Source organism: Mugil cephalus, chromosome 2 (assembly GCF_022458985.1).
Source record: "Mugil cephalus isolate CIBA_MC_2020 chromosome 2, CIBA_Mcephalus_1.1, whole genome shotgun sequence".
NCBI classification, from domain to species: Eukaryota; Metazoa; Chordata; class Actinopteri; order Mugiliformes; family Mugilidae; genus Mugil; species Mugil cephalus.
In genome coordinates, this window is record NC_061771.1 from 26,856,713 (window position 1) to 26,870,430 (window position 13,718).

The 13,718-nt window shown below is 40.1% G+C and overlaps 2 protein-coding genes across 2 annotated transcripts; one reads left to right on the plus strand and one right to left on the minus strand.

Annotated features, from left to right (window-relative positions):
* Positions 1–120: 120 nt before the first annotated feature.
* LOC125003468 (85/88 kDa calcium-independent phospholipase A2-like) lies at positions 121–3,246 on the plus strand. The gene is made up of 4 exons (XM_047577423.1): positions 121–232; positions 1,088–1,203; positions 1,297–1,370; positions 2,893–3,246. Exons 1-4 carry the CDS (start codon positions 121–123, stop codon positions 3,122–3,124), a joined length of 534 nt encoding a protein of 177 aa, XP_047433379.1. The 3' UTR covers positions 3,125–3,246.
* Positions 3,247–9,973: 6,727 nt separating this feature from the next.
* On the minus strand, positions 9,974–13,515 carry LOC125003849. Its single transcript, XM_047578078.1, has 9 exons — positions 13,102–13,515; positions 12,615–12,917; positions 12,292–12,525; positions 12,087–12,191; positions 11,688–11,909; positions 11,150–11,488; positions 10,697–11,048; positions 10,538–10,595; positions 9,974–10,237 (listed from the first exon to the last, which is right to left on the minus strand). The coding sequence occupies exons 1-9, from the start codon at positions 13,154–13,156 to the stop codon at positions 10,172–10,174; spliced, it is 1,734 nt and encodes a 577-aa protein (XP_047434034.1). The 5' UTR covers positions 13,157–13,515; the 3' UTR covers positions 9,974–10,171.
* Positions 13,516–13,718: the final 203 nt, after the last annotated feature.

The following is a 13,718-nucleotide window of genomic DNA, read 5'->3' on the forward strand; positions in this document are numbered from 1 at the left end:
AGACCTATGCCTTAGCATATTGAATCATCTGAAAAGCAACGTAAGGGGTTCTACTAGTACTAATGCTGCCACACAAACCAGAAAAAAACAGGGCCACAGGTGCTCACGTACTTCCGACCAATGGGGCGCTTCCTAGACGGAGGGCTGCTGGCCAACAACCCGACTCTAGATGCCATGTCAGAAATCCATCAGTACGACAAGGCCTTCAAAGCAGAGGTAGGAGAACAAGTACGTTATTCATGTTTTATGTTTCATCTTAACAAATTGAATGACTAAATATGAATAACTTAGTCATTAAAACTGCATGTTATTAATTGGCTTTATCTTTTGATGTTTGCAAACTAAGGAATTAAGTCTGTACTTTTCTATATATATTATATATATTTCTATATATATATATTTTAGAATATGCTTGGTACTAAACTCAAAATGTTTTTCTGTAATGATTCATTTTGTATTTATTTGTTTCTGTTTCACTGTCTGGTAGCAGGTTGTTTACAGTGATTACTGTGACTGTGGATGCTGCCACATTTCTAATTATTATCATAACATTGTGCACGTGGCAGAAACAGACATTAACAGGCGCCTCAGTCTCTTTAGCTCCATCATGCCACAGTGTGGTACCACATACACACAGCAGAGGGTGCATGTTTGCAGTTGTGGAACAGCAGCAGTGGCATTGCTATATTAATATACTACTATTTTTAAATCCCACTTGTTACCTACCCACCCTGACTGCCTCCCTCTATTCAAATTTTTTATCCTTTATTATTATTATTATCATCATCATTATTATTGATAGAGAACTGAGAGACCTGAGACCCAATCACAGGTCACTGTTTTAATGCCAGGTGTGAACACATCAGCGATCGACTCGTTATTACATCACTCAAGATGCACAAAAGGTATTTACAGGGTGTGAAAGGGACCAAAAAGGACTGTGTAGAGTAATAGACAACAAATAGAATCACACTGGTCAGAGTCTGTCATAATAAATATGATGTGGATCCAAGATGCTCAATAGTATGAACATAGGAAATAGCAGTGTGGATGGTATGAGAAGATTTTCTTAGGGGGGTGTCTCCAGGTAAACCTCCTCAGGTGGTGGTGAGCTCCGTGGATGTTTTCCAACCCTCCAACCCTCTGGAACTGGCCAAGAGCTTTGTAAAAGCAAAGGAGCTGGGCAAAATGCTGGTGGACTGTGTGAGTACAACACGTTTTTCAACATATGTATATGTGTTATAATTAGACAGTTTCTACGTAGTTGTTATAATTGTGAAAACATCTTCCTGGAAGTGTACAGACTCTGACGGCTGTGCAGTGGACAGGGCCAGAGCCTGGTGTGAAATGATTTACACCATCTACCACAGGTCAGCTGACTATTAGTTCTCCTTTTAGCTACATCTTCTGTCGTTCTCATGTCTTTATCTGATTAAACATGACCTCATCCCCCGCCCCCACCTTTTTTTTTTGCCACACAGACTTGGCACGACTTGCAAAGAGCAAATATTTATCTGCTATCACTCACATTATTATTATTGTTGTTTTTTTTTTTATTAGGATATTTGAAAGGTAACATGTTTGATAGTTGTGCCTGTGTGAAAATGAAGAGCATAGATTCAGAGAGTTTGTACCTAAAGAAGAAAGTTAACACATTAAAGTCCTGATTTTAGTTGAACATCCTGTTAGTCAACAAGATAAAGTTATGACCAGACTCACAGCATGCAACATTAAATTAGATAGATAGATAGATAGATAGATAGATAGATAGATAGATAGATAGATAGATAGATAGATAGATAGATAGATAGATAGATAGATAGATAGATATGATGTCTTTTGTCTTTTGATGTCTGTCTTGTATTTTTAACTCTGTCTTACTTGGTACGATGTCCTTGGGTTTTCTGAAAGGCTCCTATAAATAAAATGTAGTGCTTTAATCATTATTATTATCATAGAGAGAGAACTGAGAGACCTGAGACCCAATCATAGGTCACTGTTTTAATGCCAGGTGTGAACACATCAGCGATCGACTCATTATTACATCACTCAAGATGCGCAAAAGGTAATTACAGGGTGTGAAAGGGACCAAAGAGGACTGTTCTTTACATATATATTTTATTTATAATTGCACAGTTCCTACGTAGTTGTTATAATTGTGAAAACATCTTCCTGGAAGTGTACAGACTCTAACGGCTGTGCAGTGGACAGGGTCAGAGCCTGGTGTGAAATGATCAACACCATCTAAAACAGGTCAGCTGACTATTACTTCTCCTTTTAGCTACATCTTCTGTCGTTCTCATGTCTTTATCTGATTAAACATGACCTCATCCCCCGCCCCCACCTTTTTTTTTTTTGTCACACAGACTTGGCACGACTTGCAAAGAGCAAATATTTATCTGCTATCGCTCACATTATTATTATTATTATTATTATTATTATTATTATTATTATTATTATTATTATTATTATTAGGATATTTGAAAGGAAACATCTTTGATAGTTGTGCCTGTGTGAAACTGAAGAGCATAGATTCAGAGAGTTTGTACCTAAAGAAGAAACTTAACACATTAAAGTCCTGATTTTAGTTGAACATCCTGTTAGTCAACAAGATAAAGTTCTGACCAGCATTATTTCCTCTCTCAACCAGTAGAAAATGCTGTAAACCTGTGATTAAGCATGAACAAAATACAAATACAAAAATACTGTGATACTGTCAGAAGATAGATTAATAATTAATTAGATTTTTGGTCATACTTCCGAGCCCTAACCCTGCTTCTATAAATGTCCTGTAGTTGACAGTAAAGTTTTTTTTTTTCTTGCCTTCCTGTTCTTGACAAACCAAACTGTGAAGTGTTTTACACATGACTGTGTTAACTGTGTTTTGTGCAGACTCAGTCCCCAGCTGTCTCAGGAGGTCCTGCTGGATGAGGTGAGCGACGCGGTCCTGGTGGACATGCTGTGGGAAACCCAGATGTACCTGTATGAGAAGAGGGAGATCCTCCAATCTCTGGCAAAACTACTACTGGAGAACTGTGAGCAAGAGAAAACCACGAGAAGAGGGAGAGTGTTTGAGCTCGGCTCTAAGAGCAGTACTGCCATTTGTCTTGATTCAGGACTCTAATGTTTGTGTTGCTGTGTTTTATCTTTACAAAAAATGAATAACATAAGACTAATATGTGAGTTCACAGCAACACATGTGCAAAACATGGCAGGAACTGAAAACTAATGCAGGAAACAACAGAGTCTCTGTAGCCTATTGAAACGCCACGTATGTAGCATCTCTGGACCAGTCATTACTGTGGTTTATTAGGTTTACTCCATGAGAGGCTGCTTTTCATTTCTTCAGCTGGTACATACAAGAGGAATGTTAAGAGGAAGTGGTATTAACTGAATCTAAAGATGAATAGCCCGGGCACTGACACCTCTCCGCGGTGTTGGAGATAAAAGTCTCCTCCTCGTTCCTTTTTCACTGGTTCCCAATTTTCACCCACCAAAAAACAGCGAAGAAACTGACACTATATACTGAGCTTCGTTGGTCGTTGGTCCGTGGCGAACGACCATTGGTCAAGTTTTGGGCCAATCCTACCGGAGCATGGCTTCAAAGATGGGACGTTCACACGCGCTGTGCCATTTATCGCTTTAGTGTGTTTATTGCTGTTTCTATATTCGAATGTAATTGTTATCAAGATGGTGTTCGGACAGGGTCCTTTTTGGTAATTTGTGGTGGGTGTTTTACGGGACTCGAGATACCCTTTATTCGTTGTAGTTGTTAACATTTTCCCTCATTTTTTGTTGTGTTCAGGAGGGAGATAAGGCCAGATCAAGGAGGCGCAGGCATAATGTAGGGCAGCTAAGTGTGGGCGGAGCCTGGGAGATAAAGACCGACCTAGATGACGCCCTGAGCGTACCACAACAGACAGCCGTGACCCTTAGAAGACCGGACGTGCTGTTGTGGTCTGAGAAAGAAAGGATAGTGTATTTTGTGGAGTTAACTGTCCTGTGGGAAGACAGAGTTGAAGAGGCGAATGAGCGCAAGAGAGATAGATATGCGGAGTTGGCATCGGAAGCGGAGCAGCGAGGCTGGAGCGCCCGTGTGCGCCCAGTGGAGGTCGGCTGCCCTGGATTTGTGGCGAAATCCGCCATTGCTCTCCTGTGTGAGTTGGGCATTCGCTGAAAAGAACAGAGAGTTGCCGTAAAAACATATGTCCCTGGCAGCGGAGCGAGCGAGTCAGTGGCTGTGGCTACGGAGGAAGCACGCTAGCTGGGGAGCATGCTAAAGGTAAGGCTAGCTATGTGCTAACATTAGGCAGCAGTTGTAATTAGATTAATCGTATCTGTCGGTTGAAAGGCACATGGTGGCGTGGGGGCTGCATTGAGGGGGGTGACTCCGGGACGCTGGAGCTCACTGTTAAGCCTTCTTGAGGTGTCGTGGGCCTAACTTAACGAAACATCGGTGAAGGGAGCTGCCCACTTGAAAACCCCAATGATGTGCGGCACACTGCCTACTGTTGCTAGTTAGGCTCGTTTGCTGGCGTTTTCTTGTGTGTAACTTCTCTTGGCCGAGTGGAGGAATGTTGTTTGAAGTATAGTTGCATGTCCCATCATTTCTTACTTACTATTAGCGGTTAGGCTAATTAGTTGGTGCTTTCGAGTGTTTCGTTTCCGTGGCTAGGCTAATTGTATCTCGTTTCTGACATAGGCAGAAGGATGAGATGTCCTGGTCTGAATGTAGTTGCATTCCCATCATCTCTGTTACCTACTGCTGGTGTCTAGGCTAATTAGCTGGTGTTTTTTATTTCTATGGCTAGGCTAATTGTATCTCGTTTCTGACATAGTTAGTAGCTGACCACTGGTCTGCTGGTTGGTTGTCCAGTTGGACCCGGCTTCTAAGGGAGTTTTGCCTTAGATCATGGCACAAGGGATTGTAACATCTCGTCCTGTGTATTAATGAATCAAACAATTGTGCTCCATTGGAGTCCTCTTTTCGTTTACCTTTTGTATTTTATCAGGCTAATTCTTAAGTTTTAAGACCACTATACTGTGTTGCGTCCTCTTTCCCCCTCAACAAAGCAAGGTCGTAACATTACTAATGCTATATTATTGAATCTGTGATACAAGCAGAAAATCTGCATTTTGCTGCAGTGTAGTTTGGATGATGGTGGTGGTGATGAACCACTTCTACCTTATGTCTGGGACCCGTATTTGTACCTTTCTTCTTTCCACAACACACTTCCACACTTGTGTTATCTATTTATATTCTCGTTCAACCTCATACATGTTAATAAACTGCCTAAACAATACACAGTTAAACCTCCCAGTCACTGTGAAAGTGTCTTGAACGCATATTATTTAACTTATATTATTGAAACTGGCATGAAAACGAGACTTGAACGATCATTTATGTGAAGGACGAAGGAGAATTAGGAATTAATTGCTGCTACTTTCACAACATGAACAGGAGGCAGCAAAGTATTTTCCATTGTTTATTTTTGTTGTATATTAATTGCTGAAGTGTATACTAGTATGGTAATAAAATATAATAATATTAATCTCTGATGTATCCATGACTGATTTGTCCTTTTTGGGTTAGCTAATAGGATTCTTATTTAAGAAAATTAAAATCATGTCACATGGGTTAAGGTTGTTGGTTCATATTTATTGTGTTGAGTTACACTTAGATGAATTGTAAAACAAGACGATAATATACAAATACACAAATATCCCAAAATTATGTCATTCAGTATCTTTATTTTTAACGTTGCCACGGAGACACGGCCTTTCCATGGCAACGTGTCCGCCAGTGAGCTGATTACCGTTGCTAACATTAGCTGCTCTTGGAACATAACAAAAATGAGAAAGAAGCAAAGTAAATGCCAGATGAAGGAGTGCTATTAGTTCACAGATTTGAGATCTTTCGCCTCCAGCTAAGTCCCGCCCCTCAATAATCGTCACACTGTTTTAAAAACCTTTTAAAACCGCCTTGATCACCGCCTTTTAAAAACGTCCACTGCACCCGGGATTCAACCACGTCCTCAAAAGGGAGTAACAAGAAATACACTTGGAAAAAGAAGTGAGGGAAATCTGTTGACTGTTTGAATCTGGTCTACTCCACAGACAAGAGAAACACAACAGTTTCTGGTGAACCCAGGACTGTTGAGGGAAGGAGTTATGTTTTGCACTTTCTTGTTTTCTTTCTTGCATAAGCAGACATGTTTACAAGTGTTTTTGTTGTTTTTTGTTCTCAATTTATTTAGTTTATATTTTCAAAGTTCTAATTAAGGCTTTATGTGGACTAATTAACAGCACATTGTATGCAACAATGTTGTACAATAAAGAATGTATTCAGCATTTTCAAGCTTTAAGATAAATAGATAGATGCTTTATTCATCCCAAACTGGGAAATGTGAGTAACTGCTTTCTCCCTCGGGCCTGTGGTGGTCATGGCCCCAAGGAGCCGTGGTGGTTGTCCCTTATTTTCATTTCTGAAAGGTGGCAACCCTAATAACAAGTCAGTTAACATATCCATAGTTGGAAAGCAACTGTCATTGCTTCCAAATGGCCAAAAAAATAAATGAAAATTATATGTTTTTTTCTTGTGTGTGGAGGGGGGTTAATCTACATTCATTGTTATTCATATATTATTAAAGTGTAACATACACTGTTTTTTGATGTGTGGGATCAATAAAGTTATTGTACTAGACTAAAAAGGTTTAATACATTGTTTTTGGTACCTGTTTCCCATCAACTTTAGTGTGTGCGTGTGAATTAAATAAGCTGAGGCTTTAACATAAAATTCAATCAATCAATCAATCAAATTTATTCATAAAGCAAATTTAAAAAAAACTGAGGTTGACCAAAGTGCTGTACAAAAATTAAGTGAAAAAACAAAGCTAAGGTAAAGAAGTCCTTGAGCCTTGATTTGAAAGAGTCAATGGAGGGGGCAAGTCTGACAGAGGAGGGGATGCTGTTCCACAGTCTGGGGGCAGCAACCGCGAAAGCACAATCACCCCTGAGTTTATGAAGAGACCATGGAACTTTTAAAAGCCCTTGGTCAGTGGACCTGAGGGGCCTGGAAGCGGAGTAAGGAGGTAGAAGTTCTGACAGGTAGGAGGGGGCTGCTCCTTTCTGGGCTTTATATACAAATAAAAAGTTTAAAATCAATTTGAAATGTAACTGGCAGCCAGTGGAGGGAGGCAAGGACAGGGGTGATGTGGTCTCTCTTTCGAGACCGTGTCAGGAGTCTGGATTTTAAAATGTACTTTAAAATCCTATTTGTATTACTTCACAGCACAGCTTTGCCTCCTCCAATATGGCGGACACGCACTTATGTCACATCAGTGGGCCAACCCAGTCAACGAGGCGTCTACGTATTATTGTCTATGGTCTATATGACAAGAAGTCCAGTGGTATTTTCTTAAATGTGAACTTTCCTGTTGCCATGTTTTGTATGTACTTTGTACTTTGTAATAGCTACAGTGTACAGTACAGTTTTCTTGTAGCGTATACACTGTGTGATATACGTAGTACTATAGTATCACTTGTGCATTCACCATAAATAATTTCAACAGAATACTGCAAACTATATTTGATTCCCAGAGTAAACCTGATTGTCTTTTTGCACTTGATGTTAGGCATCTGGTTAGTCTTTGGACTGAGATATAGAGCAGAGTTTTATCTTTGCGCTTTAAAAATATGTGAGATATTTTTGCTCAGCATCTGACTGTGAGAAGAATAAAAATCCAAAGAGTCACACACAGTCATGAAAATGAGCAAACCTGTATAAAAAGTTCATGGTTTCAGTTCCGAAAACGTGGTGGACGTCTGAACTGAACTGAAGTAACTAAAGCAGGAATTCCAATTATCTACTATCTGTCTGTCTGTCTACTTGTCTCTTTGAGTTGTCCTTTGCTGTGTTGTACAGTCTCTAGGTATCCTCTGCCTGGTCATTGAGCCTGAAAGTAAAGATCACACTATTTAATCAGGCTAAACATGCATTTTAAAGAATACAGTCAGAACACAAGCAAACCTTTTCAGTAGCCAATCTATAACACAGGTTGTTTTGGAAAAGCAGGATATACTCACTTAGAGGTTGAATTAGACCTAAATTTGACAGCAGCGTAGGGGACCATGTCTTGGTCTTGGGACTGAGGTGGGTTTGAGAGGGAGTAGATAGGATCTGTGTTGTCCTCTGAGAAGTGGATTGTGCTGTAGAAATGTTCCTGCTCTGCTGGTTGAGCTGAGGAGTCGTCATCACCACAGTTGATCTGATGAAACACGAGAGAAATTGAATTAACTGTTTAGCTGAGCTTTTGAAGTAACGCTGAGTGACACACTGAAGTTTTTGCTTTTGAACTAAATGAAAAGGAGCAAAAATTTTCTTTTCTTTCTACTCTCTGTTGTCACCCACACAGCAACCAGTTGTCTTTAGTGATGTTTCCTTTTAACCGGTACACAACAAGCTGACGCAAACGCAAACACAACTGACTTAACAAATGAAAACATTTTTTTATCACTGAATCACCTCTAACCAAGGACATAACTTTGAGTTAAACATTGGGAGGGGGGTTGATATTATTATGTATAGGGCAAAATCCCTGTTCGATCAAGTGACAAGGTAAAAACAAATCTCTAATGATATAGTCCTATTGTTAAGGTATAAACATATTTCCATAGATAATTCATTTAAAATGAGACACTACTACAGGTGGTGTTAGGGGCATAGGTGTAATTTATGGGGGGATGGGTGGGTGGCAACCTACCCAAAGATCCAAACCAGCCCCCACAACCCACACAATATGATATCACGACAATGTGGAAGACATTCTCGATTTAGCAGTAAAAAAAATAGGGACGTTTGTCTGCGCCCCCTCCCGCTCTAAGATTTGGTTTTGCCCACCTCAGACATGTGCGTGCATCCCGCCTCCAGTGTTTCCACATGTATGTATGAAGTATCCATGGTGACACGAGGACAGCACGAGATAAAAAGAAAGCCCAACCAACACTTTTAAGTTGTTGTTCGGGCAAAAGAATGAAAATATCTTCCGAACAGGAGGTACGCTACTGCTTAGGCCACAGTGCGACCACTCACGAGTCAAATAATTTTAACTGAGCAAAAGTTAGTCCTACTTTCTGCTGTGCTGTGTCTTATCTACTTAGCCAGATTCGCTATTCGTTTAACAAGCGACGTTGTCATCAGGCAAAATGTGTTTTGGGCTATACAAATAAAATTGATGATTGTTCCGTGACCGTGTATGACCACTACTATCGGCGGTATCAGCTGTAAATCCTAATAAATAATGTAAACAGCCATTTATGCATTTAACACAAGCTGATGCAGTAAATTTGTTTGATATATACGTATTTCTGACTAGTCGGACTTTTCATTCAAGAATATCTGTAACGTAATTGTGACGAGTTGAAACGACATATAGAGATATCTGTAATTCAGTTTTGATTAGGCACAAGTGAATTACAGATATCTGGATCTCTATATATTTCTCTATTTTAAATATCCAGAAATACGTCACTTGCCCTCCACGGTGTAATCAAAGAAGAGGAAGAAGTCAGTTCAGAAAGAAGTAGGATGGCGTCGGCTGTAATTGAGAAAACCACAAGAAAATGAGGAGGCCAGTAATGCATTCTCCGCATTCCTCCCTGTCAGCTCCTGCCTTGCACAGGCTGCGGGGTTGAATATTCGAGTAGCTCTGGCTGCTCCGCCATCTTGCTCACCACAAGTGCAATGTTCATCAACAACCCGCTCCCGCTTGAAGTGGTAGGCGGGGCCTTCTGCAACGTCATTTCGCCTAGTCAAAACTCTAATTCAAGAAATCTGTAATTACATTCTGACCATCATTAGTGTATTTCACTAGATTCTCCCGATAAAGTCACAGTGAGAACAGAGAGATGTGAAGCTGTTGTTGTTATTTTGTGGCAAAGAAAAAAAACTTCACTGAAGAGGAGTCAGCAGACATGACGACCATGATGTTTAATTCACTACAACACGTACAAAGAACCACACAAGTGAAATAGCTAAAACATTTTTACAATACATGCTATGATACAACGTTATTTCAATAAGTGAACTTTGTCACAAAGTAGAATGACAACAAAGTGGTTTCAGTGTGAAGGGCGTATCTCGATGGTGGAGTAGAGGTCAGCTGTGTGGTTCTCAGGGAAGTGGAGTCTGCTTTGCTGACTGAGCTGAGACGTTCTCATATATGTGATCAGTGTTGAGCTGAGAAGACAACAGAAATAACATGACGTTACATGATACTGCATTCAGAGGTTGGGCTGGTCCTCTTATCTGAGCGTTTAAAACACACCAAGATCTCATTTGATACAACTTTCAGTGACTTTAGATTAATATTGATCAGTCATGACGTTCAGCACTGACACAGACACAGATTTCAACCTGACTACAACTACTAGTTAACAAGACCTGTAATAAAACAGCATTTCCTGTTCATTGCTTTCATTTCTCCATATTTGACCTATTTTACAAAATAATGTCTACAGTGTGAGTCCTGTTGTGTACCTGCTGTGTGTTGTCTGGTGTTTCAGTTCTTGAAGACTGACTGGATCGCCTCTTCCTTCTGATTTAAAAGAGTAAAGTGAACAAGTATGTTGATGACTGAGTGATTCCAGATCATAGTTTGAATTACATTTGTCGGACATCAAACACTGTGATGTTCACCTGATCCACAAGAAGACGGTGAGAGGAAGTAAAACAAGGAGAGCTGCAGAAACTCCTGCAGCTGCTGCTGGGTTCAGTTTAGATGTTTGTGTAGTTTGGACAGTGAGAGTCTTTAGAGCTGAGTTGATGTCTCTGTTGGTTGTGACAGCACAGGAGTAGTTTCCTGCATCCTGACTGCTGACTGGGTCTAGAAGCAGGTGTTTGCTTTGGTCGTGTGTCAGGTTCAGAGGTCGATTGTTGAAGTACCAAATGTAGTTTGTGTTAGCAGGTAGAGGACAACTGGTCCTGCAGGTCAGTGAGACTCTCTGACCCTCTGTCACCACTGGAGAGGGACTTATCTTCACTTTCAGATCTGAAAGACAGACAGATAGGGCAATAAATGTAAAAGAGACATTCTGTATATGAGGACATGTATTGATTGCTGGTAGGACATGAGTAACAGATTCTAATTACCTGTGACAACCAGAGAAACTCCAGGAGAACCAGACACTTGTTCATAGTTTGTTTTGATTGTGAAGATGTATTCTGCTGAGTCCTTCTTCTTCGTCAGGTTGTTTAATGTGAGGATGTGTTGGTTCTTCATGTTGTCATGAAACTTCACATCACGTGTCTCTCCAGTCAGCTGTTGATCTGCCTCTTCAGTATTTCTCTTTACTTTATACCAAAGTTTAGACTCTGACTGCTGGTTGTCAGGATGAGAGTATTCACTGGAAATGTTCACAGAGGATCCTTTCAGAGCACAGATACTTCTGCTGATATAATTCACTCTCAAACATTTCTTCTCCTCTACACCTGAAATATTGATGGAAGACAAGAGACAGACTCACTTTAAGTAACTATTAAACTCACTTTGAATAATCTTTAAATCATTATTCATCTCTGGTGCAAGATGTCAACTTCCTAAAAGATAGAAATGTTTGAAACCAGGAGCTTCTCCAGTGACTAAAAACATTTAAAAAGATACTTAAATCATAAGTTGGTTCATACTCACAGACGTCAGCAGAACGCAGATCCTCAAGACCTTTTACAGCACAAGAGAAACTTCCTTTGTGAGTGTTGTTAACTAAAATATGTTGTTTCTCCTTGTTTCTGTCTACTTTTCTGTTCTTAAACCACATAAATGAAGTCAGAGTGTCAGTATGAAGACAGCTGGTGTTACAGGTCAGTCTGATATGACCTGGTTTGTCTGGAGGAATCCTTTGGACGTGGATTTCTGTTTGGAGACAATCAAAATATTTTTCATCAGTTCATCTCTGCAGTGTTAAATATATCATTTAATAACATGATCAGATTTCAATCGTAACAAATAATTAACGTTCTCCAGTGAACGTATGACTTGACAGAGATCAGAGGGGTGGTGGTAGGAGGAGTGTAAATGAGGAAACTTCACCTCTGGGATATGTGATGGAGCAGGACTCATCTACTGACGTCTGCTGATAAGAACACATTCTCCCTTTAGCGTAGGTCACACTGAAGCAGGTCGGAGTGACTGAATCTGAACAAAACCAAACACGTATCATCAGTGAACTGGTGAACACGTGTTTTGAGGAAGAGTCTGAAGAGTAGAAATAGAGTTTGTAACTGTTGTGACTCACCCACTGAGACTTCAGGGGCTCTGAGATCCTCGTAGCCTTTGACAGCACAGGAGTATGTGACTGCTTCCTCACTGCTGACCAGCTCTTGGTACCAGGGAGACCAGTCCTCATAGAGAAAGTCTCTGTTCTTGTACCAGATGTAGGCTGCAAGGTTTTCAGTCCGAGGACAACTGGTGCTACACATCAGTGTCACTGTCTGTCCCTCTGTGGCAGGAATCACCTTTACCTGCAGGTCTGAGATGGTAATTAATATAAATAACATTAATGCATCACATTACTCTTAAAGTGATCAGTCTGTAATACATTAATGATAAACTCTGTACCTGTAACATGGAGGTAAATTGTGTTTTGCAGGTTGCAATTGTCTAGTGTGTTAGTTTCTGTGCAGCAGTAATATTTTGTATCATCTTCTTTTAGATCATTGATTGTCAGAGTGAAGTTACTCTCTTCTGAAATGCTGTACTTTCCTTGATTCCCATCTGTAGAGATCTCGGTAGAATCATACTTTGAACCACTCATGTAGACAATGGACCATCTCTTGTTTGCAGTGTGACGTTGACCTGAGCAGGACAGAGTCACTGATGAACCCTTTAAGGCACAGATGCTGGTTGGTTTCCCCTGAACTCCTTTAACAGAAGATTTCATCATCAAACATCTGGACACATTTACAACGTTAACATGATTTCAAGACTTCATAACATCAGAGAATCTGCTGCTTTAACTATATAAACGTTTACACCTAAACTCCACCAAGAAATATTAAAGTTACATATTTCAAGTAATATAAGGAGACAAAACAATCATTCATACCTGAGATGTTCAGAATCAAAGTCATAATCAAACATCCAGCTTCTACCAAGAACATGACTGTTGTCGACTCCAGCGTCTGATCAGGAAGTAGATTCTTCTAATGAACTTATTAAAGCTACAGCTGTTACTGTGAGACTTTATCAAAAGTCCTAAACATGAATGAATGGAGGTTAAAATCTTACAGACTGAAGACAGAATGAACTATTGGTTAGAGTGAGTGTGTCTACAAGCAGCTTCACACCACAACTATCACTTCCTTCTTCATGATGACTTTGAGGAAGAAGAGACCTCTAGTGAACAATCTGTGTAGTGCAGGACTTATTACAGTCAGTCTGTCTCTTTCTATATATGAGGGTGTGACTGCAGCTCATTCAGTCTTTTCCTGGTTGTTTGGTTCTGTAGTTGTGTAGCAATTTCCAGTCAGTTGAAAACATCAGGCACATTTTAAAGAGACACTAGTATTGATTTCACTTGATGTCATTTGTTTGTCACTGTGTATTTTATTATCATACTAATATTATTCTTCATGGGGCAGCATAGCGGCTCGGTGGTCAGCACTGATGCCTCCCAGCGAGAAGATCTGGGTCCAGGTCGAGTTCTAGGTTTGGTTTGCATGT

Bases quoted from the DNA above. Each gene is read 5' to 3' on its own strand.
- LOC125003468 (XM_047577423.1), top strand. From the start codon at position 121: ATGGGGCGCTTCCTAGACGGAGGGCTGCTGGCCAACAACCCGACTCTA. The intron at 1,204-1,296 runs GTGAGTACAACA...TCTTCCTGGAAG, and splicing joins GCAAAATGCTGGTGGACTGT to TGTACAGACTCTGACGGCTG. The intron at 1,371-2,892 runs GTCAGCTGACTA...TGTTTTGTGCAG, and splicing joins ATTTACACCATCTACCACAG to ACTCAGTCCCCAGCTGTCTC.
- LOC125003849 (XM_047578078.1), bottom strand. From the start codon at position 13,156: ATGTTCTTGGTAGAAGCTGGATGTTTGATTATGACTTTGATTCTGAAC. The intron at 12,526-12,614 runs GTACAGAGTTTA...TTACCATCTCAG, and splicing joins AATTTACCTCCATGTTACAG to ACCTGCAGGTAAAGGTGATT. The intron at 10,238-10,537 runs GTACACAACAGG...TTGTCTTCTCAG, and splicing joins CACCAGACAACACACAGCAG to CTCAACACTGATCACATATA.